Source organism: Bufo gargarizans, chromosome 2, assembly GCF_014858855.1.
Source record: "Bufo gargarizans isolate SCDJY-AF-19 chromosome 2, ASM1485885v1, whole genome shotgun sequence".
In the NCBI taxonomy this organism is placed as follows: Eukaryota; Metazoa; Chordata; class Amphibia; order Anura; family Bufonidae; genus Bufo; species Bufo gargarizans.
The window spans coordinates 50,760,774-50,788,243 of record NC_058081.1 but is presented as its reverse complement, the minus strand read 5'-3'; the positions used below and the strand labels follow the sequence as shown (position 1 = coordinate 50,788,243).

The 27,470-nt window shown below is 43.7% G+C and overlaps 1 protein-coding gene across 3 annotated transcripts; it reads right to left on the bottom strand.

Annotated features, from left to right (window-relative positions):
* Positions 1–2,041: 2,041 nt before the first annotated feature.
* LOC122927237 (calpain-5-like) lies at positions 2,042–24,933 on the bottom strand. 3 transcript variants are annotated; one of them, XM_044278893.1, is made up of 16 exons: positions 24,748–24,933; positions 23,763–24,210; positions 22,348–22,482; positions 20,799–21,013; positions 20,516–20,705; positions 19,338–19,531; positions 19,175–19,252; positions 18,589–18,784; positions 18,317–18,439; positions 18,035–18,231; positions 17,621–17,742; positions 17,418–17,551; positions 16,696–17,068; positions 15,594–15,929; positions 13,856–13,967; positions 2,042–3,179 (listed from the first exon to the last, which is right to left on the bottom strand). In XM_044278893.1, the coding sequence occupies exons 2-13, from the start codon at positions 23,916–23,918 to the stop codon at positions 16,898–16,900; spliced, it is 1,911 nt and encodes a 636-aa protein (XP_044134828.1). In that variant the 5' UTR covers positions 23,919–24,210; positions 24,748–24,933; the 3' UTR covers positions 2,042–3,179; positions 13,856–13,967; positions 15,594–15,929; positions 16,696–16,897. The 3 variants fall into 3 exon arrangements, with proteins under 3 accessions (XP_044134828.1, XP_044134830.1, XP_044134829.1); XM_044278895.1 differs by having other exon boundaries at positions 2,042–3,176; XM_044278894.1 differs by having other exon boundaries at positions 24,832–24,930.
* Between the last annotated feature and the right edge of the window lie 2,537 nt (positions 24,934–27,470).

Below are 27,470 nucleotides of genomic sequence, written 5' to 3'. Positions count from 1 at the left end.
CAGAGTGAAAATTCAGAGCCTGCTACTAGAGAATGTCAAGGCTGTACAGAGAAAATGGCTCAAAATTGTTTATAAAGACCATTTGAAAAAATTATTTTTAGCTCAAAATTAGTACAATGCAGTAATAAAAAAATGCCTCCAAAAAGGTGTACATAACTTTTAAACCCAAGTTGACAAAAAAGAGATAGGTGGGTCATTTAAAAATAATATTTTATTAGTATGACAAGTAAATACAATGAGGGTGCGGTAGAAAAACCAAAAAGTTCCATGCTGGGCATACTTAGCCAGCCTTCACCACTGAACCCTCCATAACATCAGGGTATTTCTGATCCATCACTAGTTGGCATCTTCATCTCCCTGGCAAAGGCAGAGGTGCCAGTGGTGGTGTGTATTGATATTGGTCATACAGACGTGGACAAAATTGTTGGTACCCTTTGGTCAATGAAAGAAAAAGTCACAATGGTCACAGAAATAACTTTAATCTGACAAAAGTAATAATAAATTAAAATTCTATAAATGTTAACCAATGAAAGTCAGACATTGTTTTTCAACCATGCTTCAACAGAATTATGTAAAAAAATAAACTCATGAAACAGGCATGGACAAAAATGATGGTACCCCTAACTTAATATTTTGTTGCGCAACCTTTTGAGGCAATCACTGCAATCAAACGCTTCCTGTAACTGTCAATGAGACATCTGCACCTCTCAGCAGGTATTTTGGCCCACTCCTCATGAGCAAACTGCTCCAGTTGTGTCCGGTTTGAAGGGTGCCTTTTCCAGACTGCATGTTTCAGCTCCTTCCAAAGATGCTCAATAGGATTGAGGTCAGGGCTCATAGAAGGCCACTTTAGAATAGTCCAATTTTTTCCTCTTAGCCATTCTTGGGTGTTTTTAGCGGTGTGTTTTGGGTCATTGTCCTGTTGCAAGACCCATGACCTGCGACTGAGACCAAGCTTTCTGACACTGGCTAGTACATTTCTCTCTAGAATTCCTTGATAGTCTTGAGATTTCATTGTACCCTGCACAGATTCAAGACACCCTGTGCCAGACGCAGCAAAGCAGCCCCAGAACATAACAGAGCCTCCTCCATGTTTCACAGTAGGGACAGTGTTCTTTTCTTGATATGCTTCATTTTTTCGTCTGTGAACATACAGCTGATGTGCCTTGGCAAAAACTTCGATTTTTGTCTCATCTGTCCACAGGACATTCTCCCAGAAGCTTTGTGGCTTGTCAACATGTAGTTTGGCATATTCCAGTCTTGCTTTTTTATGATTCGTTTTCAACAATGGTGTCCTCCTTGGTCGTCTCCCATGTAGTCCACTTTGGCTCAAACAACGACGGATGGTGCGATCTGACACTGATGTTCCTTGAGCATGAAGTTCACCTTGAATCTCTTTAGAAGTCTTTCTAGGCTCTTTTGTTACCATTCGGATTATCCGTCTCTTAGATTTGTCATCAATTTTCCTCCTGCGGCCACGTCCAGGGAGGTTGGCTACAGTCCCATGGATCTTAAACTTATGAATAATATGTGCAACTGTACTCACAGGAACATCTAGTTGCTTGGAGATGGTCTTATAGCCTTTACCTTTAACATGCTTGTCTATAATTTTCTTTCTGATCTCTTGAGACAGCTCTTTCCTTTGCTTCCTCTGGTCCATGTCGAGTGTGGTACACACCATATCACCAAACAACACAGTGATTACCTGGAGCCATATATATAGGCCCAATGGCTGATTACAAGGTTGTAGACACCTGTGATGCTAATTAGTGGACACACCTTGAATTAACATGTCCCTTTGGTCACATTATGTTCTGTGTTTTCTAGGGGTACCATCATTTTTGTCCATGCCTGTTTCATGAGTTTATTTTTTTACATAATTCTGTTGAAGCATGGTTGAAAAACAATGTCTGACTTTCATTGGTTAACATTTATAGAATTTTAATTTATTATTACTTTTGTCAGATTAAAGTTATTTCTGTGACCATTGTGACTTTTTCTTTCATTGACCAAAGGGTACCAACAATTTTGTCCACGTCTGTAAGTCCTTCTACTGAATTGAAGCGATGCTACTGGATCTTCACTACAGCGTGGAGCTTTAGTGGTGTCACCTGTCCAACATTTTTACTATTACTTAAACAATGGGACAAACCTATGCAGGCCACGGTTTAAGAACTGTATTTGGTCCCACCATTGAAACTAGTCCTAGTCTGGCCTGGAACAGTCCATCAGGCCTTGAAGTAGGTGATCATTTGATCCAGTGCACTGTTGCATAGACTCACAGAAGAAGGAAACAAGGTGGCCATTTCAAAACGTGCTTGACAAGATCTTTACATCTGAATCCCAAATTTTGCCAAACTTGGCAATGAGACCCATGCGGATTCAAATGTAAGAACTGCCACCCCTCATGGTCCCATATATGCTTCAGCTATAGATAAACTTTAGGTACCATATAGTCTTTCACGGGTATGTACAAAGGTCTTATACAATTTTTTTTTCATGAGATCAAGGCACGTTCATACTTTTGATAGGCATTTTTGGGATGAGGAGTCCAACCTGTCCCACTATGATACATGGGATTGATAGTAATGAAGGGAGAATCTGGAGGCCTTGGAGTATTTATTCTAGAGGAATGTTGAGAAGCAGTGTCTTCAGAAGAACAGGATGTACCCTTGAATAACCAGGGGCGTGATTGTGCATGGTAATATGGTACGGTGGATGTATCAGTAGATTCATATGAGAACATCTCAGGGTGATTTTGGTTTATGGTTGGTGCAATCTGAAAGCTTTTTCCATGATGTGCCTTTGGGTATTGCTTGTTTCGATGGTGTATATTACTATAGACTTGCTGTGGTGTTGGCAAGACTTCATGTGCGGCATTGTTCCTTGGGGGCGGGAAACTAAGAGGTGAAGGATTTATGAGAGAAAGTTCTTCAGAAGGCCAATGACTGTTCACGGTAGGGTTTCTTGGGGGTAGATCTTCAGCAGGTGCTTGGCTTGTTAGATGTGGAAGCAGGAGATGAGTCCTTGCGGGTAGTGGAGTGTCACTCTGAAGATCAGTATCATGAGGAGGTTCATATGCAAGGTTCATGGAGGGTAAGGTTCTTCTGTAGGGCACGTGTGATCTCTGTCTTCTGGTCCATACTTGTTGCCTTGGCCCTCTAACACTGAAGACCCTACTGTGAAAATATAAAATAAATTATTGTATGTAAATAGGTGGGACTGCCATCTATCACCTATAAAAAGCATATCCTAAAGAAAAAAATAAAATAAAATTTAAGATATTTCCCTATAAGGTAACCCTTCAGCTGTTTGTGGTATTGAAATGTTTTTTTATATCTGAAAATTTACAATTTAAAAAGCCCAGTGAGAATAAGAAGGAATGAAATGTGTGTGATAAACATGCTAAATTTGAATCTGTTCCATAAAAACATATGATCATCATTAAAGCAAATAATCGGAAAGCATAATATATAAAGTTGCCGAAAATTGAAAATTCTACAATTTTAATTATGTACACTAGCAAAAAAGAGTCTCTGCCAGCAAGATCAACCCTATCAAACTATGTACATTACCCGGTAGGATTGATCATGCTGATTAAAACAATATATCCTGGATGGCTGCTGAGAAATGTGTACTTTCATTGTATGGAAATTAGGCAGTTGGAGCACCAAGGGGCAGAAATAGCTCCTGGAGCAACGGTAGTGCTACGCCCCCTCGGTGCTTAAAGGGGTTTTAAGAGAGTTTCCAACTGATGACCTAGCAGAAAAGTTTAAGACACTTTATACTAGCTATGCATGGTCACCAGAGGTCAGGCTCCTTCCCGCTCCAAACTGTAGGAAATAAAGCAATTGTGACCAGCATCTTCTCTTTTTGAAAGTCTATTTCGATCAACACACCAGACAAGGCAACGTTTCGGCTTATACCAAGCCTTTCTCAAGCCATGGCTTGCAAAAAGAGAAGACGCTGGTCACAATAGATTAGAGGCTTGGGCAGAGAAGTGGCAGATGAGGTTTAATACTGACAAATGTAAGGTTATGCACATGGGAAGGAATAATGCAAGTCACCCGTACATACTAAATGGTAAAACACTCGGTAACACTGACATGGATAAGGACCTAGGAATTTTAATAAACAGCAAACTAAGCTGCAGAAACCAGTGTCAGGCAGCTGCTGCCAAGGCCAATAAGATAATGGGTTGCATCAAAAGGGGCATAGATGCCCGTGATGAGAACATAGTCCTACCACTTTACAAATCACTAGTCAGACCACACATGGAGTACTGTGTACAGTTCTGGGCTCCTGTAAATAAAGCAGACATAGCAGAGCTGGAGAGGGTCCAGAGGAGGGCAACTAAAGTAATAACTGGAATGGGGAAACTACAGTACCCTGAAAGATTATCAAAATTAGAGTTATTCACTTTAGAAAAAAGACGACTGAGGGGAGATATAATAACTATGTATAAATATATCAGGGGTCAGTACAGAGATCTCTCCCATCAGCTATTTATCCCCAGGACTGTGACTGTGACGAGGGGACATCCTCTGCGTCTGGAGGAAAGAAGGTTTGTACACAGACATAGAAGAGGATTCTTTACGGTAAGAGCAGTGAGACTATGGAACTCTCTGCCTGAGGAGGTGGTGATGGTGAGTACAATGAAGGAATTCAAGAGGGGCCTGGATGTATTTCTGGAGTGTAATAATATTACAGGCTATAGCTACTAGAGAGGGGTCGTTGATCCAGGGAGTTATTCTGATTGCCTAATTGGAGTCGGGAAGGAATTTTTTATTCCCCTAAAGTGGGGAAAATTGGCTTCTACCTCACAGGTTTTTTTTGCCTTCCTCTGGATCAACTTGCAGGACGACAGGCCGAACTGGATGGACAAATGTCATCAGTATCTGAACGGTAAGGGGATTACTATGTGGAAGAAATTACTGGGGGGGGGAATAACTATATGGGGGCAGTGTGGGGGATGTTGCTATTGGGAAGGCACTGTAGGGGCATTTCTATTACAGGGACATATTAGGGGACATTATTTTTGGGGACACTATACAGGGATTATTACCTAGAGCACAATATAGGATGTTATTATTACTGGGGGCACTGTAGGGGGCATTATAATTGCTTTAGACACTATAGGGACCTTTGGGGTAGTTTATGAAACTGGTGTAAAGTAGAACTGGCTTAGTTGCCCATAGCAGCCAATCAGACTCCACCTATTATTTTTAACAGATCCTTTGTAAATCCAGTTCTACTTTACACCGGTTTGATGACTGACCCCAATTATGCCTGCTGGGGGTCGCTATTTTTTCCGCAGTATAGTACCTGGGGCATTGGGGAGCACAACGGCCACAGTATTGGGAGTGGCAGCAGGATGACATTGTTCAGACACCAGCATGGGGAGGTTGATGGAAAAAATTTGAAATCTAGGGTGTCTGTGTAACAAGTTCTGTAGAGACAAGATGCGGCTGAAAGTATTAGTCATGGTGCTCTGGGTCAAACGGAGGAGAAGATGAAAGAGAAGGTGTACATGACAGGAGATGTCACTGGATGTAAGCGGTATGTGGTGCTGTATTCTCCTCCAAGTCTTTTTTATTATAATTACAGTTGCAAGAAAAAGTATGTGAACCCTTTGGAATGATATGGATTTCTGCACAAATTGGTCATAAAATGTGATCTGATCTTCATCTAAGTCACAACAATAGACAATCACAGTCTGCTTAACCTAATAACACACAAAGAATTAATGTTACCATGTTTTTATTGAACACACCATCTAAACCTTCACAGTGCAGGTGGAAAAAGTATGTGAACCCCTAGGCTAATGACATCTCCAAGAGCTAATTGGAGTGAGGTGTCAGCCAACTGGAGTCCAATCAATGAGATGAGATTGGAGGTGTTGGTTACAGCTGCCCTATAAAAAACACACACCAGTTCTGGGTTTGCTTTTCACAAGAAGCATTGCCTGATGTGAATGATGCCTCGCACAAAAGAGCTCTCAGAAGACCTACGATTAAGAATTGTTGACTTGCATAAAGCTGGAAAGGGTTATAAAAGTATCTCCAAAAGCCTTGCTGTTCATCAGTCCACAGTAATTGTCTATAAATGGAGAAAGTTCAGCACTGCTGCTACTCTCCCTAGAAGTGGCCGTCCTGCAAAGATGACTGCAAGAGCACAGCGCAGACTGCTCAATGAGGTGAAGAAGAATCCTAGAGTGTCAGCTAAAGACTTACAAAAGTCTCTGGCATATGCTAACATCTCTGTTAGCGAATCTACGATACGTAAAACACTAAACAAGAATGGATTTCATGGGAGGATACCACAGAGGAAGCCACTGCTGTCCCAAAAAAAACATTGCTGCACATTTACAGTTTGCACAAGAGCACCTGGATGTTTCACAGCAGTACTGGCAAAATATTCTGTGGACAGATGAAACCAAAGTTGAGTTGTTTGGAAGAAACACACAACACTATGTGTGGAGAAAAAGAGGCACAGCACACCAACATCAAAACCTCATCCCAACTGTGAAGTATGGTGGTGGGGGCATCATGGTTTGGGGCTGCTTTGCTGCGTCAGGGCCTGGACGGATTGCTATCATCGAAGGAAAAATGAATTCCCAAGTTTATCAAGACATTTTGCAGGAGAACTTAGGGCATGAAATGCGCCAGCTGAAGCTCAACAGAAGATGGGTGTTGCAACAGGACAACGACCCAAAGCATAGAAGTAAATAAACAACAGAATGGCTTAAACAGAAGAAAATACGCCTTCTGGAGTTGCCCAGTCAGAGTCCTGACCTCAACCCGATTGAGATGCTGTGGCAGGACCTCAAGAAAGCGATTCACACCGGACATCCCAAGAATATTGCTGAACTGAAACCGTTCTGTAAAGAGGAATGGTCAAGAATTACTCCTGACCGTTGTGCACGTCTGATCTGCAACTACAGGAAACGTTTGGTTGAAGTTATTGCTGCCAAAGGAGGTTCAACCAGTTATTAAATCCAAGGGTTCACATACTTTTTCCACCTGCACTGTGAATGTTTACATGGTGTGTTCAATAAAAACATGTAACATGTAATTCTTTGTGTGTTATTAGTTTAAGCAGACAGTGATTGTCTATTGTTGTGACTTAGATGAAGATCAGATCACATTTTATGACCAATTTGTGCAGAAATCCATATAATTCCAAAGGGTTCACATACTTTTTCTTGCAACTGTATATATATTTTAAATTTGAGACTAAAAATGTTATTTGGCTCCTACATTTTTCAGTTTAGGAGCCAAGTTGGGGTAATTTGGGGTATTTTTTTTTTTTGTCTCGAGTGCTGTGAGCTGCTGTGTCCTAGATAAATGTGATGTCATATGGCCTAGGAAGAGACTGTGGCGCGCACGAAGCACCGCAGCCTCTTTATAAAAAAAATTAAAAAAATAAACTAAAATGGAGGGAGGGGCCCATGTTGGGTAGACAGCCCCGGGCCTATCATGCACTTAATCCGCCCCTGGGTATGACAATACCTTTCCTCTCAGCAGGGCCGTTTGAAGGAATTTGGGGGCCCCAAGCAAAATAGACATGGAGGCCCCCCCCTCCACACCTTACGCACGCAAAGCCTACAGGAACCACAGTATAGCCATACAGTTTAAGTTCACCCACACCTTATATAAATAAAAAAGGAGGTTTACAGTGCAAATACTGCTGTTGCATTTAATGTGCATGAAATTTGAACAGTGCCATCCACAGACCCCCCTCCCCTAAACAGTGCCATCCACAGATCCCCCCTAAACAGTGCCAGCCACAGATCTCCCCCTAAACAGTGCCATCCACAGATCCCCCTAAACAGTGCCATCCACAGATCCCCCTAAACAGTGCCATCCACAGATCCCCCTCCCCTAAACAGTGCCATCCACAGATCCCCCTAAACAGTGCCATCCACAGATCCCCCCTCCCCTAAACAGTGCCATCCACAGATCTCCCCCCTAAACAGTGCCACCCACAGATCCCCCCTCCCCTAAACAGTGCCACCCACAGATCTCCCCTCCCCTAAACAGTGCCATCCACAGATCTCCCCCCTAAACAGTGCCATACACAGATCCCTCCTCCCCTAAACAGTGCCTTCCACAGATCTCCCCCCTAAACAGTGCCATACACAGATCCCTCCTCCCCTAAACAGTGCCATCCACAGATCTCCCCCCTAAACAGTGCCATCCACAGATCTCCCCCCTAAACAGTGCCATCCACAGATCTCCCCCTAAACAGTGCCATCCACAGATCCCTCCTCCCCTAAACAGTGCCATCCACAGATCTCCCCCCTAAACAGTGCCATCCACAGATCTCCCCCCTAAACAGTGCCATCCACAGATCTCCCCCTAAACAGTGCCATCCACAGATCCCTCCTCCCCTAAACAGTGCCATCCACAGATCTCCCCCCTAAACAGGGCCATCCACAGATCTCCCCCTAAACAGTGCCATCCACAGATCCCGCCGCCCCTAAACAGTGCCATCCACAGATCTCCCCCCTAAACAGTGCCATCCACAGATCCCCCCTAAACAATGCCATCCACAGATCCCCACTAAACAGTGCCTTCCACAGATCCCCCCTCCCCTAAACAGTGCCATGATGAAACTGTTTAGGGGAGGGGGGATCTGTGGATGGCACTGTTTAGGGGGGATCTGTGGATGGCACTGTTTAGGGGGGATCTGTGGATGGCACTGTTTAGGGGGGATCTGTGGATGGCACTGTTTAGGGGGGATCAGTGGATGGCACTGTTTAGGGGGGAGATCTGTGGATGGCACTGTTTAGGGGGGATCAGTGGATGGCACTGTTTAGGGGGGAGATCTGTGGATGGCACTGTTTAGGGGAGGGGGATCTGTGGATGGCACTGTAGGGGGATCTGTGGATGGCACTGTTTAGGGGAGGGGGGATCTGTGGATGGCACTGTTTAGGGGAGGGGGGATCTGTGGATGGCACTGTAGGGGGATCTGTGGATGGCACTGTTTAGGGGAGGGGGGATCTGTGGATGGCACTGTAGGGGGATCTGTGGATGGCACTGTTTAGGGGAGGGGGGATCTGTGGATGGCACTGTAGGGGGATCTGTGGATGGCACTGTTTAGGGGAGGGGGGATCTGTGGATGGCACTGTAGGGGGATCTGTGGATGGCACTGTTTAGGGGAGGGGGGATCTGTGGATGGCACTGTAGGGGGATCTGTGGATGGCACTGCCATCCACAGATCCCCCTACAGTGCCATCCACAAATCCCCCTCCCCGACACTCACAGCAGTATATTTATAAACTAATCAGTAACTACTTTAACTTTAATCATTGCTCATTGCTGAGCTCTTTACTTGGATTACTTGGATACCTTACTCTGTCTTAGCTCCGGTAATAGCAGGCAGTGCAGGCGGCGCTCACTCACTGACGTCACGCGCCTGCGCCGCCTAGTGGGAGGAGCAGGTGCGTGACGTCGGTCAGTGAGTGAGCGCCGCCCCCCGCACTGCCTGCTATTACCGGAGCTAAGACAAAGTAAGATATCCAAATAATCCAAGTAAAGAGCTCAGCAATGAGCAATGATTAAAGTTAAAGTAGTTACTGATTAGTTTGTTTATAAATATACTGCTGTGAGCGGCGTGGCCCTGTATATTCTAACCCCCAGGCAAGCGTCCCCGTCACCATGGGAACGCCTGGGGTTAGAATATACCATCGGATTTGAGTTTTTACGATCTCACTGAGCTCGTAAAACTTAGATCCGATGGTATATTCTAACCCGCAGGCAAGCGTCCCCGTCACCATGGGAACGCCTGGGGGTTAGAATATACCATCGGGCACCGGCTCTGCTTGGCCCCGGGCCAGCTCGGGGCCCCAAGCAATTGCTTGTTTTGCCTGTTGGGTAGCGACGGGCCTGCCTCTCAGGGTGGTGTTCTGCTCATTCTCCCAGACCCTGCCCTGTAGATGTGATGACAGCACGATGGTGTGTCTTAAGCCATGATTTTTACAGCAGGGCTTCAAGCAGGCTTGGATCGGTGATGTTCGATCTCAGACGGGAAGTAGAGGCAGAGACCTACAGACACTGCTCATGAGCCCGGCATGTAAATACAAGGAGTGGGTCACAGATTTAAATTACGCTGTAATGAACTTCATCATCTGCCTTGTAAGGTTGAATGTTGGTGTTATTTATGTTTTTGTGAAACCAGAAAACACCTTTAACTGTGGGACAATCAGTTACCAGAAATATTCGGTAAACCACACAATGACCTAAATAGTCCAGACATAGCCGAACATCCGTCAGAGAGAGACTGATGTGTGTGAGAGAGAGAGATGTGTGTGAGAGAGAGAGATGTGTGTGAGAGAGAGAGATGTGTGTGAGAGAGAGAGATGTGTGTGAGAGAGAGAGATGTGTGAGAGATTTGAGAGAGATGTGTGTGTGTGAGAGAGAGAGATGTGTGAGAGGGAGAGAGAGATGTGTGTGAGAGAGAGAAATGTGTGTGAGAGAGAGAAATGTGTGTGAGAGAGAGAGATGTGTGTGAGAGAGAGAAATGTGTGTGAGAGAGAGAGATGTGTGTGAGAGAGAGAAATGTGCGTGAGAGAGAGAGAAATGTGCGTGTGAGAGAGAAATGTGCGTGTGAGAGAGAAATGTGTGTGTGAGAGAGAAATGTGTGTGTGAGAGAGAAATGTGTGTGTGAGAGAGAAATGTGTGTGTGAGAGAGAAATGTGTGTGTGAGAGAGAGAAATGTGTGTGAGAGAGATGTGTGTGAGAGAGAGAAATGTGTGTGTGAGAGAGAAATGTGCGTGTGAAAGAGAGAAATGTACGTGTGAAAGAGAGAGATGTGTGTGAGAGAGAGAGAGATGTGTGTGTGTGAGAGAGAGAGATGTGTGAGAGGGAGAGAGAGAGATGTGTGAGAGATTTGAGAGAGATGTGTGTGTGTGAGAGAGAGAGATGTGTGAGAGGGAGAGAGAGAGATGTGAGAGAGATTTGAGAGAGACAGAGAGAGATGTGTGTGTGAGATAGAGATGTGCGAGAGAGAGGAAGAAAGATGTGAGAAAGAGAAGTGTGTGTAAGAGAGAGGGAAAGACGTGTGTGTGAGTGACAGATGTGTTAGTGGGAAAGAGAGAGATGTGTGTGTGTGGTGTGTGAGAGAGACATTGGAACCACCTACAGAACAGCAGCCCCACCTCATACCACCATAAAGCCCTACTGGCCAACAAGGACCACTCCAAACCATGTGGCTGCAACCACTGATCTCCACCCTGTCCGTCCAAAGCTCCCACACACACGGCCTAACAAAACACCAAATACAGGATGTAATGAACAATTCTAAAGAAAACTGTGTCAGAGAATGGAGAAATGACACAGCAAACGCCAAGAAACTCCCCGTCTACCAATCGCTGCAGAGAGAATACAGACTGGCCCCATGCCTGGAGATACTACAAGAGCCCAAAGACAGATAAGTCCTGAGACTGAGCACCCACAGCCTGGACATGGAGATGGGGCGGCACAGACAGACCTACAAGCCGCGGGAGAGCAGACTGTGCCAGCAGTGTGACCAGGGGGCCCTGGAGGATGAGGGCCACTTTCTGCTCTACAATGCACCAAGTACTCAGCGCTGAGGGACACTCACTTCCAGGGACTCTCCAGTCTCATCCCAGACTTCACCTCTATGGAAGAGAAGAGGAGACTCCACATTGTGCTGGGAGAAGAGGAGCCGATGGTGAGAATAGCTGCACAATATGTCACCGGATGTCACCGGCTGAGAGGAACATAAGAGACCCCGGACTGCTAAATCCCCAACATGGACTAACCCTCCCCCCGTTATATCATCCCTCAACCCTGAATATGTCCCCCAGATTTACCCATTACCCCATATCATATCCCCCCAACCCCCCCCCCCCGCCAATCCACCCCCAAAAATCCTTGAATGCTTTGGCAATGCTAAAATGTACTTAGTCCTGCCAATAAAGCTTGAATTTGAGAAGGAGAAAGAGATGTGTTAGAGAGGGAGAGAGAGGTGTGTGTGTGTAAGAGAGAGATGTGAGAGAGAAGTGTGTGTAAGAGAGAGGAAAAGAGTTGTGTGTGAGAGAGAGAGAGAAAGAGGGGTAAAGAGAGTGATGTGTGTGAGAGAGATGTGTTAGAGAGGGAGAGAGACAAGAAAGAGAGGTGTGTGTAAGAGAGACAGAGAGAAAGAGGGGTAAAAAGAGTGATGTGTGTGAGAGAGAGAGATGTGAGAGAGGGAGAGAAAGACGTGAAAGAGATGTGTGTGAGAGAGGTGTGTTAGCGGGAAAGAGAGATATGTGAGAGGGAGAGAGAGAACTGTGTGTGTGAGAGAGAGAGAGAGAGAGAGAGAGAGATGTCTGTGTGACAGAGAGGAGAGGGAGATGTGTGTGAGAGAGGTGTGTTAGCGGGAAAGAGAGATATGTGAGAGGGACAGAGAGAGAGAACTGTGTGTGTGTGAGAGAGAAAGAGAGAGAGATGTCTGTGTGACAGAGAGGAGAGGGAGATGTGTGTGAGAGAGGTGTGTTAGCGGGAAAGAGAGATATGTGAGAGGGAGAGAGAGAGAGAACTGTGTGTGTGAGAGAGAGAGAGAGAGAGAGAGATGTCTGTGTGACAGAGAGGAGAGGGAGATGTGTGTGAGAGAAAGAGAGGTAGAGAGATGTGTGTGGGAGAGAGATGAGGGAGAGAGAGAGGTGTGTTTAAGAGAGAGAGAGGGAAAGAGATGTGTGTGAGAGAGATGTGACAGAGAGAGAGAGACGTGAGAGAGGTGTGTGTAAGAAAGAGTGAAAGAGGTGTGTGTGAGAGGGAAAGAGAGAGATGTGTGTGAGAGGGAAAGAAAGAGTGGTGGATAGAGGGGGAGATGTGTTTTAAGAGAGAGATGGTGAGAGAGGGAGATAGAGACATGAGAGAGAGAGAGAGAGAGAGAAAGAGAGTGATGTGTGTAAGAGAGAGAGAGAGAGAGGGAGAAAGAGAGAGATGTGTGTGAGAGAGAGAGAAAGGGAGAGAGATGTGAGATATAGATGAGATAGACAGACATGCAGACAGTGTGTCATTGCAAATGTTATTTTTCTGCATTTCCTGTATTTATGCTACAAAAGGGTTAAATGTGTCATGTAATTTTGCCTTTTCTGAGTACCGTGCAGTCAGTGTAGAGACATTGGATGTCCATACAACGCAGTGTGCTGGGTCTGAAGAAGACAGCCCCGAAGTAAGCCAAAATGGAGAAAGAAAACATTGAAGTGCATTCCAGTGTAGAGAGGAGGTGCGAGGAGAAACTGTGAAGATAAACTACTGAAAAGACAAGCTTATACACTCAACATCGTCCGGAAAGAGAAAGGCTTCCATCCCTGCACCAGCCTAAAGGGCAGAATCCGGATATGCCCACCATACTACATCCAGCCCTGGAAACCTGTAGTAACATAAACTGTGAACACCGAAACCTATAAAGAAGGTGCAGAGCTTAGTACGGCGTTAGGGGATGGATGCTTATGGACTCAGCTAGAGAAGTGCAAAGTAAGGAAAATTGCTCCAAAGAAACATCATGGCCGACCAACTGTTATTGCAGCCGTGTAACCTGTGAAACCGGTGGAAACTGCACATTGTGTAAGAACTGCCAGTCCATGCATGCTGAGAGCTGGAACTAATAACAGTTCTCCTGCAAAACTGCCTCATCATTGCCTCTACTCCGCAGGGTATCCTGCCTTACACCTTACAGATCATCACCACAAAGGGCACCACAAACTACCATCAGGCAGGAGAATCCTCAGGATGTGCCCCAAAGGGGCACCCATCCTCTCCTGCTGGGTCATTGCAGATAGATGTGAGATAGGTTCCATGACAATATATCACGTTCCCTAATCCATATTACAGGATCATACCTGGTATGCTTCCTCATCCAGCAGATATGACATATCAGAACAAAGGAGCCAAGGACGAAGAACCCACCGACCACTGATGTCCCCAAAATCGCATATCTGAGTTTGTGCACATCTGAGAGAAAGATAAAAAAGCAAGCAGTTATATTCTTGTACATAGGAGGCAGTATTATAGTAGTTATATTCCTGTACATAGGAGCAGTATTATAGTAGTTATATTCTTGTACATAGGAGCAGTATTATAGTAGTTATATTCTTGTACATAGGAGCAGTATAATAGTAGTTATATTCCTGTACATAGGAGCAGTATTAGAGTAGTTATATTCTTGTACATAGGAGGCAGCATTATAGTAGTTATATTCTTGTACATGGGAGCAGTATTATAGTAGTTATATTCTTGTATATAGGAGCAGTATTATAGTAGTTATATTCTTGTACATAGGAGCAGTATTATAGTTGTTATATTCTTGTACATAGGAGTCAGTATTATAGTAGTTATATTCTTGTACATAGGAGTCAGTATTATAGTAGTTATATTCTTGTACATAGGAGCAGTATTATAGTAGTTATATTCTTGTACATAGGAGCAGTATTATAGTAGTTATATTCTTCTACATAGGAGGCAGTATTATAGTAGTTATATTCTTGTACATAGGAGCAGTATTATAGTAGTTATATTCTTCTACATAGGAGCAGTATTATAGTAGTTATATTCTTGTACATAGGAGCAGTATTATAGTAGTTATATTCTTCTACATAGGAGGCAGTATTATAGTAGTTATATTCTTGTACTTAGGAGGCAGTATTATAGTAGTTATATTCTTGTACATAGGGGCAGTATTATAGTAGTTATATTCTTGTACATAGGAGGCAGTATTATAGTAGTTATATTCTTGTACATAGGAGGCAGTATTATAGTAGTTATATTCTTGTACATAGGAGGCAGTATTATAGTAGTTATATTCTTGTACATAGGAGCAATATTATAGTAGTTATATTCTTGTACATAGGAGGCAGTATTATAGTAGATATATTCTTGTACATAGGAGCAGTATTATAGTAGTTATATTCTTGTACATAGGAGGCAGTATTATAGTAGTTATATTCTTGTACATAGGAGCAATATTATAGTAGTTATATTCTTGTACATAGGAGGCAGTATTATAGTAGTTATATTCTTGTACATAGGAGCAGTATTATAATAGTTATATTCTTGTACATAGGAGGCAGTATTATAGTAGTTATATTCTTGTACATAGGAGCAGTATTATAGTAGTTATATTCTTGTACATAGGAGGCAGTATTATAGTAGTTATATTCTTGTACATAGGAGCAGTATTATAGTAGTTATATTCTTGTACATAGGAGCGGTATTATAGTAGTTATATTCTTGTACATAGAAGCAGTATTATAGTAGTTATATTCTTGTACATAGGAGCAGTATTATAGTAGTTATATTCGTGTACATAGGAGCAGTATTATAGTAGTTATATTCTTGTACATAGTAAGCAGTATTATAGTAGTTATATTCTTGTACATAGGAGCAGTATTATAGTAGTTATATTCTTGTACATAGGAGCAGTATTATAGTAGTTATATACTTGTACATAGGAGCAGTATTATAATAGTTATATTCTTGTACATAGGAGGCAGTATTATAGTAGTTATATTCTTGGTATGAGATCAGTTTCCTATCGCTAGATGATGCACTACCTTAGAGAGACAATCCTTATCATCTTACCTGTGTTTTCCTCTAGGGTTATGCAGTTTTCCAGAATACTCCCAGATGGGAATGTGACAACTTCACAGCAGACATATATCTCCAGGGCTATTATCTCCATCATGTAGGTTTTGCCATCCTTTATATGTAACTTCACCGCCTCCTGATAAGGAAATTTGGTGTAATTTCCCCAGTGTGGGTTTAGCACAGCCATGACACTGTACGTTCCGTTGGCATGTTCTTCCTTCCAGTGCAGTTGGGTCACCCATTCCTCTGGGATCTGAGGGGTGCAGAATACTAGGTACGAATCAGGTGGTCTTTTGGTGAAGTATAGATCAAGAAGGGATGATTGTTGTGCTGGTCAAAGAATAAAGAAGGTGGTTATATATTTATACTTAGGGCTTATTTTGGTTGACAATAAAGAAGCAATTTAGCTGGGAATATAGCAACTGTGGCTGGCACTTAGGGATATAATGCTGGATATGTGGGTTTAGGGTTATATTTTTGGCTCAAGCTGGCTAAAATGGTGGAGGATCAATGAAGCTGGCTTTGTAGTAACTGTGGCTGACTTAGGGGGGGGGGGTGTCATGGCTTACATTGGGGTGATATACTGTGGCTGGCAATGTAATGTACACCAAAGTCATTGCTGCAAATCGAGAATAAACTCACAACAGATAAAGCAAGCTGCAGAGTTGAACATCTGCCCCGGCCAAGAACCATGCCTTGTTTAGGGAGGTATGAAGACATAAAATATTTTTCTGCAAGTTCATTCCTACAATTTAGAGGTATAACGTAAAGCTCCTGGGTCTAAATCCACAAATTGTACTTGGCCACCCAACCATTATGGGCCATTTTTAGAGCTGTGATCCTCATACGAGGCTGAGATCTCCTCAAACACCAGGTAAATCATAAACCCCCTAGCTATACAACTGCTAATTCCCCATATGTTGAACCCCTGCTGCACCATCAGCAGACTAGGGGTCCAAAAAAAGACTGCACATACCTCCAGATATGGCCGCCTTTATGAGAGTGACATCACTAGGTATGGTATCTAGTCTACTGAACTGAGTGAGGTATAAAATAATACAAAATAACACATGAGAACATTTCAACAATTTCTTACCTGAACCTGCTCCACCTATGAAGTAGAGGACTATAAGGAACAGTCTCTTCATCTTCAGATGCAGTAGAAAAAAGGTACTGAGAAATGGAAAGGAAGTGCTGATTGATAGTATTGTAGAACAGGAAAGAGGGGGAGAGGAAGACAAAGCTAGAGCGAAAAAGTAGGTGGTAAGATAAAAAGACGAGAACAAGACATGAAAGAGTCAGAGTGAAGTCAAGTCTGAGCTGCTCGACGTCTCCACCATGATGTATCCTGCAGATGTCACGTCTTTCCTCTGTAGTCTCAGGACTGAACTTTGGTTGGACTCTCCAACAGGGCATGGGATTGACACACTACCCAGTAAAGTGTCCCTGGTCCAGCGAGACAGCCAAACCTGAAATAGAAAAGTACAATTTGAAGTTTAGCAGTTGGTTCCTGGTCTATTAGACCTTAAGATCATGGAGGCAGCTATGGGGCCAAAGAAAAGGAAGGATCCCTGTTTAGGTAAACATGAAGACTATTTAAGACCCAGGATCATCTGTCCTGAGTGGCATGTACATGTTCACACAGGTACCTTCTACTCTGTTGTAGACATCTGGACCATTAAAATGAGGCTCCTATCATTGGTCCATTTGCACTGGCGAATCCCCACACTAAAGCTAGCCAATCTTGATATGGTGCAGAAGGGACTTTTCAGAGGACCTGACGTGAGCAAAAAATATAAAAGTAGGAAAGCAACCAACCTGCACAATTATAGGTCGCTTCTCATGTTTGCGGTAAAATACCGCTTTCAGGTCAAACTCTGGATTCTGTCCCTTGACTGTCCTTGAGGTCACTTTTTTGCCCTCGCAGTGAACCTTAGCATAGACAGCGGGGTCTACAAGGAAAAACATTGGTCAGTATATTTTGAAGAGTGTAAAATGTTACTATAGAAGTAATACTGTACCTCTGCTATTCCCTGGCATTGATAGTCCTGATGCTGCATGCACTGTGATGGTAGTGACCACTCGTGGAGTACCCACCAGGAAAGACATACAGGAAGGCTGAGGAGCATCTTGCTTGAGTTCCCTGTGAGCCAAAATCTATCAGTAGTTTTCACATATTTGCCCATGTTTGTTTATACCCTAGTAAATATAATGTATTGGAGCCTTTTTATGGTTCTTTGTTACCGAAATGACCCAAAGAAACATACCATTTGCAGTCCTTGGTGACAGGGCAGTATATTTCCTACCCTGTCTCTTACAATCAATGGTATATTAAAAGTAAAGAAAAAACCAGCCCTTATGTCCATTAGTGATTAAAATGTTGATTCTTTAGTCACTGGTATCTACTAGAATATCTCTTGGGCTAAGTTGTTTACCTAAGGTGGCTTGCGCAGTCTGTATACACCCTCAAGAAGAAGGACCCAGTCACCCCGGGATGAAAAGTGGTTGGGAGGATGACATAGCGACCCTGTGGCAGCTCAGTGTGAACCAAGACACTGCGCGAGTTTATGTATGTTGAAGAAGTAACTTTTTGGGGAGTGACATGTAGCCGGTATTTGCGATTCATCTCCACCTGACAGAAGAAAGTACAATGAATAATAAAGGGCAGAAGACTAAGATATAGTACAAGTAAAACGTCTACTTTTACTGTCTGGAACCTTAAAAAGAAAGAATCCAATAGGCAGGTTCTCGCCGCCCCCTGCTGTACGCTGGGTTCTTCGGTCTTCCTGCTCCAGAGAGATGAGAACATTGTCCTGGTCTAACGTGACATCAAAGCAGAACTGTAACACAAGAGACTTAGTTAGAGCATTTGTCTCCTGTATATTACTACTGTATTATATTATCTGTGCCAGAGGCTTTCAGGCATTGAAATATTCGGGGACGTGGCATGATTAGGTCAAAATGTCCCTCTAATTGTGATGTTTTATACCTGTGGGTTGTGTAAGTAGGTGTCCTTATAATTTGGACAGCCACCACTCCTGTCTCTCAGGGGATCAGAATGCTGCTTCCAAGCTGAAAAGGCCGATTCTTCTTTCCATGTCTTCTGAGTGCTCAGAAGGTGAGTGTTGACTCGTCGGCAGAGAGTAATATCAGTGAAGTGAGAGCAGAAGTCAACCCAACTCATCCTAGAAAAGTAGGACCTATGTAAGCACCAGCAGCCATGGCACTCTTCTGACATCATCACATGTGCAGAAGGGTACATACCATAAGCTGGAACCACCACAGAATGCTTGACCTATGGGGTAGTTGCATTTATTTATATGTCCATGCCAAAGACCAGAGTTAGGTTGGTGGTGGCTCTGAACATAAAATTTGGGGTAACCTCCATCCCACCTCTTGAACTTATACCCCATTTGAGTCTATGGCAGTTATATAGAAAAGTGGTTGCTCAGTTTACAGGTAGCCCCCCTATAGGAGGTAGAGAGACAGCCAAGCCAGTGACACCATTAGACTTCAATGAAGAGAGCCACATGCATACATTGCCAAGGACAATTTGATCCTTAGTCAACACTTACCAGAATTCTCCATCATCGTTAACAGTGACCCCCAACTTTTCTCTCTCTCTTCGACTTACTTTCTTCCATTCATCCGACCTACAAAAAGACAAATATGTGTCCCCATCAAGTGGCTTAAACTTCCAGCCCATAGCTTTCCTTTGTGTCTCCATTCATCCCTTACTCATCACTCCAGGCTCCCTTCCACTCTCCGCTTCCCCAGGGATTTCGTAAACGAATGAGCCGCAATTTATGTGTCCGAAAAAGCGACAATAGTCCGGAGTGTAGATTTATATTCCTAATGGCGGTGACACTGTAGGCATGGCCTGTTACGAGGCCACTGGAAAGGACCTCTTCAAAGGCTTGACTTGAACTTGGCTGGATCGAAAGAGAAATCAAATTAGTTTTATCATAGAAATAATCAGGTGGAATTTCCTTGCTAAATTTTAAGGGCTTCTGGAACTTGGAAGCACTCAAATATTTGCCCAGATAACTGGGAATCATCACTGTCCCCTAAATGACCTGATTCTGTCCCAATCATTGGGATTCACTATCTCTTCTTACCAATCTAAATTCTGTCCCATTAACAGAAACACTCATTATCTCCTCCCAATTCTTAACCAAATTTTGAAAACCCTTGTTATTGTATGTTCCATTGACTAATTCTGGTTTGATTTGTAGGACTTTTCATGGCCTCCATGGCTAGATTCTGGCTGTGTCCTCAGGGTCTCTTTCTGATCAAGAAAGCTTATTATCTATGTCTAGACCCAATTCTGTCTTACCATCTACACCAGGGGCCAGCAACCTCCGGCACTCCAGGTGTTGTGAAACTACATCTTCCATCATGCACTCTTTCTTGGCTGCTCTCTAAACTCCCATACAAGTGGAAAGAGCATGCCGGGAGTTGTAGTTTTACAACAGCTGGAGTGCCGAAGGTTGCTGATCCCTGATCTACACTAACCTGGCCCCATTTTCAAGACCACTCTATATCTCACAGTCTAATGGGTAAAGATTTTAGCTTAATGATTCATTACTATACCTTACGCATCTCAATTTTAAACCCAATTATTGGAAGTCTTTATTATCTTCAACTCACCTCCATAGCCCCATTCTCCACCAAATCATGGAGAATGCTTAATATTTTTAAATAGTCCAGAATCGCAGTACCATTCCTTACAGCAAGCTATTTATTTCTGACCACAACATAGTCTAATGATCATCTCTTCTACTCTCCTCATCCATCTACATGACCCATATCTGGTCTAATCCTTGGAAGCACCCATTATCGCCCCTCAATATGGCCTAGTTTTGACTTAATAATAGTATCAGGTGGAAGGACAAAACTTTATAAACAATCTTTACCCGAATGGCCGCACAAATGAGAGATGCCCGAGAGTAGGCTTTCATCAAAGACTTAAATAACTTCTTTTTTTCCTCATCTGACCCATAATTCCCTTCACAAAGACTGATGGTCTCGGAAACTCCACCAGTAAAGTCAATGAGAGCTTCAGCCGTGCTGCCTCCATCTAGGGCTTCATAATTCCCAATAAGTCTACAAAAGGGCACAATATAACATGGCAGAAGAGGAAAAAGGTTTGATCAAGAAAGAATAAAACAGACACCACAAGAGTAGAGTGTGACTTACTTTGCATAAGCCTTCTCAAGTAGCGAACACCAGAACACATTGCCCTTCTGACCAGGCCTACAGAATATCAGCTCCCCTCCAGATGTGGGCAGACGGTCATCAGTAACAACCTCTACCCAACGGCCAAAGCGCCAAAAGCGGAACCTGAAGATTCCACAATGTGGGGAACTTCCACCAGAGTTAGGCCAGTCTTGTTCTTCAGGAGAAGGTATAACCTGTGGTAGAAGACATGGTTAAAAAGGGTTTCATATCATCCACTTTCTGTATTCTGTTGCAGTTGATTTGACTCCCTTTGTATGTGTGCGGGGATATGTCGAGGACCTACCAATCACCAAGCCTGATAAATTAGCAGTAGCAAGAATGTTGTAAATGGCGCAGAATTTAAATTGGCTGGATAAATGTAATCCTAGGATAACTGAGAATATATCCAAACTTAACTGGTGGATTAACCTTGAAAGAGGGATATATAGGAATAGGGGTGCAATCTCTAAACGTATGAAGATGTGGGTGGCTTGGATGGATGCCCCTGGTTTGGCTTCCAGGGAACTCCAGAGATATTGTTTGGGCCCAGAGTGATCTGCAGTTGAGGCTGGAACTGACTCCTGCACCATGATTGGGGCTGGAGCTCGGATCACTGGATGGTGCCTCCATGTCTACCCTGGTAGAGGTGAAGGGCCTTTTTGGAGGGGACACCTTCAATTATGCCTTTATCTTCTTAATGATACTAATCTTCTCTTGGATTTCCCATACATTTGCTGTATTCCTACTTGGGGTGGTGAGGGTGAGAGTGGAACGAACAAGATCTTCTGTCAGACGCTTTTACGAAGTGGACTTTATGGACTGCTATAGATCAAGAGCATCTTTGCTATACCTGAGTGTTCTGAAGGGGGAGGGTACAGGTTTGGGATGTTCATTGCAAAAAATAGAAGCATTTTTTTTAAAGGGGCTTCAGATTGAAGGGGGAAAAAAATAGTATATCCACATGTATACCCACATGGTCCATATCCCCATGTACACCACATTGTATATGTTATAATTATATACAGAAGATGCCCAGATTATAACAGCAGGATCTATATCACTATATACAAGAGGTGTTCTGGATTGTATCTATGACATGTAGCAATCAAGCCCTGAGTAACATTCCTGGAACGTAGACAGGGTGCAATCTTTAGGAAAAAATCCCACCCAACAAGTGCAAAGCTACTGAGTCACTAGATGTAACAGAAACAGGGGAAACCAGTTTCTCAAGACATTTGCAGCTCCCACACAGTGGATATCCAACATCTAGTAACTTTCTGAAGGAGTTTCCATAGTAGATTAGAATAATTAAATAAGGTTATCTAAGTTGACGTTTAAAAAAAAAAAAAAAAAAAAAAGTACTGCTGCTCCTTCTTCCCCACTGGTCTTTGTTGTCCTGACTGCACAGGTGACAGGTCCATAGAGTGCAAGTGGTCACCAGCCTCAGAGGTATATGGGCATATGGTTCTTGTGGAGGTTCGATAGGGTCCCTCCCAGATAGTCTACCTCAGAAATGGAGGTGACTTACCTTCTTCCAAATTGATGGATCACCAGCCAGACAAGAAACAGCTGCAACAAACCAGCAGTTGCCCAGACTGCCCTGCTGCAAATCCCGTGGACTGATGCCACCATCAGAGAACAGACGTGGTGACTGAACAAGCTCCTGTAACGGAGACAGAAATCATTAGGCATAAATGTATCACGGAGATACTGTAAATTTCCTGGTTCTGCTGGATGTATTGAATTCCCTCTGCCAATTTATTGCCGTGGAATTGGGGACTGGAGGGCCACCATGTTTGCCAAGCCTTTGGGTCAGTAGATTGTCTTTACTACTAGATTTCCAGTAGTAAGGGGACTAGATATCTAAGAGAGCCATAGCAAATTTTGGAAAGTGTCACCACAGCTTGTTACAGGCAACTCACATGGACGCCTTTCCAAAAGCTGCGTTAGGACATGTGAATGTCATAGTGTGAGGGTCTCCACTAACAAATCACTAACTAAAGGGAGTTCTTGTCTATTTTTATATGCAGGGGAGGACTGGACATTAAACCTACAGGGCAACTTTCCAGCTGGCCAATGTCCAGGGGCCATCTGAGCCCTCCCCATAGTAATGGTCTAAAGCTCCCACAGTTTAATGCTGGGGTCGTCAAGCACTTATGTACTTGGCCGGATTCACTCCTGACTCCTGGATTGAACTGTATTACCATCCTGAGGCAACTGGAATAGGAGGATGGAATGTGGCATCTGGCACTGGCCACCACAGAGGGGCAGATTCTTAGGAGGTATTTGGTTCTGCTCTGGCATTATTTTGCAATGCATTGTGGCATTTGGTTTTGCTGGGGCAGTATATTGTGTTGCCCTGTGGAATTTTGGTCTGCTGGAGAGGTATTTTGTGCCGCAATATGGAATTGTTGGCTCCACCTATTTGTGTTTTTGGACCTACCTACAACATAGGGGACAATTTTAGCTTTATTTCCAGGGCCACTTTAAGTTCCCAGTTCCCCTGATTAAATATTATTTCCACATAGCATAAAGTGCCCTATAGAGGTGTGATAAACAAGATTATCCTCACATAGTGGTGACATAGAGTATAGTAGTATCCATAAGGGAAAATCCTCAGAGAAGTGACATATAGTAGTATCAATAAAGGTTTTTCCATACAATAAGAGTGCCCAAAGGAACACATATACACATATCCATACAGCAAAGCCCTCAGAGAAATGCCATATATTGGTATTCATAGAGGAGTGCACACCATATAGAAGTATCAATAATGGAGAACCCTTAGAGTAGTGCCAAGTAGTAGTAACCCTAAATGAGTGCCAACACAGTAGTTCTATATAATAGTTTCCATTAAGGATGCTAATATACAGTATATGTCATATAAAAGTGTCCATACAGTTGTTTTATATAGTAGTATCCATAAAACAGTGAGAAACTTACCTGGGGACGTTTCCACTCTACAACTCTGGGAGGACTCCTGCTATAGTAAAGGGAATGGTCACTTGCTGGGAAACTGGGGTCCTCAAAGGGACGTCCTCGCTGCCGGCATTGTTTTTTGAGGTGGTCATAATGCTGGTCTTGAAAATGAACAACCATTGTGAGGAGTATCCACCAACATGCAGTTATGGAAATGTTCTACCAGGAACTTTCCTGGCCTGAGATGACTTTTTTTTTCCTTAAGTTAAATCCCTTGGCTTTTTGCAAAAATGGCAACAACACGTGGAATTATTGTAGATTATCTTGACCATGCCAGTCTGAAGGTTCAATGTTTCTTCATTTTTGTATCCAAAGTATCAGATCTTGATGCTTTGTGCCAATCGTGGAGTTATCCGTGGGTGTAATGGCAAATAAAACTTGCTCAGCTCGTTTAGTTAAATATCTGCAACACCTATAATCAGGCCGAAAGACAGATGAGAAGACAGAAAGATGAGTAGTATACTCAGACAAACAGAAAGGCAGAGCCTCAGAGTAGTAGTCTACTGGAAAACACATAGATGAGTAGTTAACACCCAAAGAATGACCGAAAAACAGAAGAACAATCCACCAAAAGACAGAAGAGTAGCCCACCCAAGGACAGACCAAAAAACAGAAAAGTAGCCCTCCAAACGAAAAAGAAAGAGGACTATTCCACCCAAACACAGACAAAAAGAAAGGAGAGTAGTCCACCCAGATATACACAGAAGAATAGATGAGTAGACCACCAAAGATGAAGGGAGAGAAACCAAAAGTTGGACAGAAAGACGAGTAGTCAGCGAAGGCTAAGAGAGAAGCCTGTAGTTCAGAGAAGGACAAGCAGTGTGAAGGCAACGACCAGGTGAGTTTTACAGCGTTTCTATTTGTTTTTCTGAAGCACAGGTGGATTTAGATACCAGGACAAAGGTTGAAACACAGTTGTACAGGTATAAACGAGGAGAGAGGTACAGACCTGAGACAAGGCATACGAAAGAGGAGACACCACACCAATGACAAATGGTGGACAGTGAAATATCAAAAAGCTGCAGACTCTTACTGCAACTCCATCTGATAGCACAAGGTAGTGAAGATACAAAGGGAGGTCATCCTGGTGATCGTGTCGAAGGAGGCACAAACATCAGTAATATAAGGAACTACCATGAAGGCAAGGAATGCAAGTGACACAAGAGGAGCTGTCAGGTAGAAGAAGCAGATTCAAGCACAGACCACACCCAACTGTGATTCACCTGCACTGAGTAGGCCTGTCTTGGATATGTTTACGGTAGTAAAATACTACACATTGTTCCAACTGCATACTTACATTTATGTGCTTCTCTAGATTGCAACTCTGCAAAAATACTGAACAACTATAGAGGTCATTTATAATCGTTTTTACGCCACTTTTGGCACATCTAATTCACAGATTTTGCTGCAAATCTACGGCTATTCCCCGCACACGCTAATTTTAAGTGGTGAAAAAAAAGGAGGCGTGGCGTGTACGGGGAATTGGGCGTGCAGGCAGGCCCGTCTAATTCATAATTTTCCACGTCAGGTTTGGTGTGGAAAATGACTTTCATGTATGCCAGCAAAGGGAGATAGCATAGATTAAATCATGTCGCACGGCCACCGGCAGCGCACAAGGATTAAGACTGGCATCTCAATCGCCGGTGTTAAGAAGTGTCCTCCTATAAAGCCGGAATTAGACTTACCGGTAATTCAATTTCCACGAGATCACCACGACGGCTACAAGGAGATTGACCCCTGACCTCTGTAGGGGCAGGAACAGAGAGAGGGTTTAAATCCCCCCCTCCCACCACCAACACCAGTGTGTCCAAAATTACAGAGACAGAAAAAAAGTGGTGAGAACAAAACATACTAAACCGAGAGGGTATTACTTCATAGCCTCCCAGGTAAGGCTTAAGGAAGGGTAGGGAATATATGTGCCGTCGTGGTGATCTCGTGGAAATTGAATTACCGGTAAGTCTAATTCCGGCTTTCCACTTCATCACCACGACGGCTACAAGGAGATATAAAAAATTATAGCTTAGGGGGGGACGACCGCCTGAAGGACTTTCGTCCAAAAGACAAGTCTGAGCTAGATAGGTCTAACCTATAGTGTTTTGTAAAGGTGTGGATGTTAGACCACGTAGCGGCTTTACAAATGTCTTCAAGGGAAGCTCCGGCCCGTTCTGCCTGGGAGGAGGACATAGCCCGGGTAGAGTGAGCTCTTAAATTTGAGGGGCAAGACAGGTCTTGGGACTCGTAAGAAATGGAAATGGAGTCTTTTATCCACCGTGCTAGAGAGGATCTGGAGGCTTTTAGACCCTTATTCTTCCCCGAGAAGAGCACAAACAGGTTATTGGATCTACGGAACCCTTTTGACACTTCAAGATACCGTAAGACAGAGCGTCTTACGTCTAGAGAGTGGAAGTTAGATTCCCTATCGTTAGAGGGATCATTGCAAAAGGAGGGTAAGACTATCTCCTGGTTTCGGTGGAAGTCCGATACTACTTTAGGCAGGAAACCCGGATCCAATTTAAGAATAATCCTATCATCGGTGATACGGAGATAGGGTTCCTGTATCGATAATGCTTGGATCTCGCCTATCCTTCTTGCGGACGTGATGGCCACCAAGAAAGCAGTTTTAAATGATAGATGTTTGATGGAACAATCAAATAGGGGTTCAAATGGAGCGAGAGTTAAGCCAGTGAGTACCACGTTAAGGTCCCAGCTGGGGATCCTAGATTTTAGAGAGGGACGTAGACGGGAGGCAGCTTTCATGAATCTCCTGATCCAGTGATGACTGGCTATATCTCGATCAAAGAAGCAGGCTAGTGCCGAGACCTGTACCTTTAGGGTAGAGGGTCTGAGACCTAGTTCAAGTCCCTGCTGGAGGAAGTCCAAGATCTTCAAGAAATTGGGCGGCTCTAAGTTTGGGGCTGGGTTCCCCATCCATGTACAGAATCTCTTCCAAATTTTTAGATAGATTGAGAAGGTAACCTTCTTCCTACTAGCTTTAAGGGTAGTTATCACTTGGTCCGAGAGCCCCTGTGACCTCAACTTCTGGACCTCAGGATCCAAGCTGACAACTTGAGGAAGCTTGGGTCTGGATGTAGTATTGGGCCTTGGTGAAGCAGGTCCCTCCTGGCAGGAAGAGGCCATGGGTCCTCTACTGATAGATTCCTTAGAGCAGGAAACCAGCTCCTCTTCGGCCAATAGGGAGCTATCAGGATGAGTGTCGTATCTTCTAGGTAGAGTTTCTGGATTATCCTGGGAAGTAGAGGCAATGGTGGGAACGCATAACTGAGATCCCAGTCCCAACGAATTGTGAGCGCATCCAACGCCCAGGGATTGTCCCGTGGGTTTAACGAACAGAACATCGGTACCTTTGCGTTTCTTTTGGATGCGAATAGATCCACCTGTGGAGTGCCCCATCTTCCTGCCAGCAGCTGGAACACTTCTGGATTCAAGGACCACTCTGTCTGGTCTATCGACTGGCGACTGAGATAGTCCGCTTCCACGTTCAGTATCCCTTTTAAGTGGATTGCGGAGATGGAATTCACGTGGGATTCTGCCCAGTTGAAGATCTTCTTTGTAATAGACATCAGTTTCTCCGATCTCGTGCCTCCCTGGTGAGATAGGTACGCCACCGTCGTCGTGTTGTCTGAAAGAATCTTTACGTGTTGACCCCTCAGA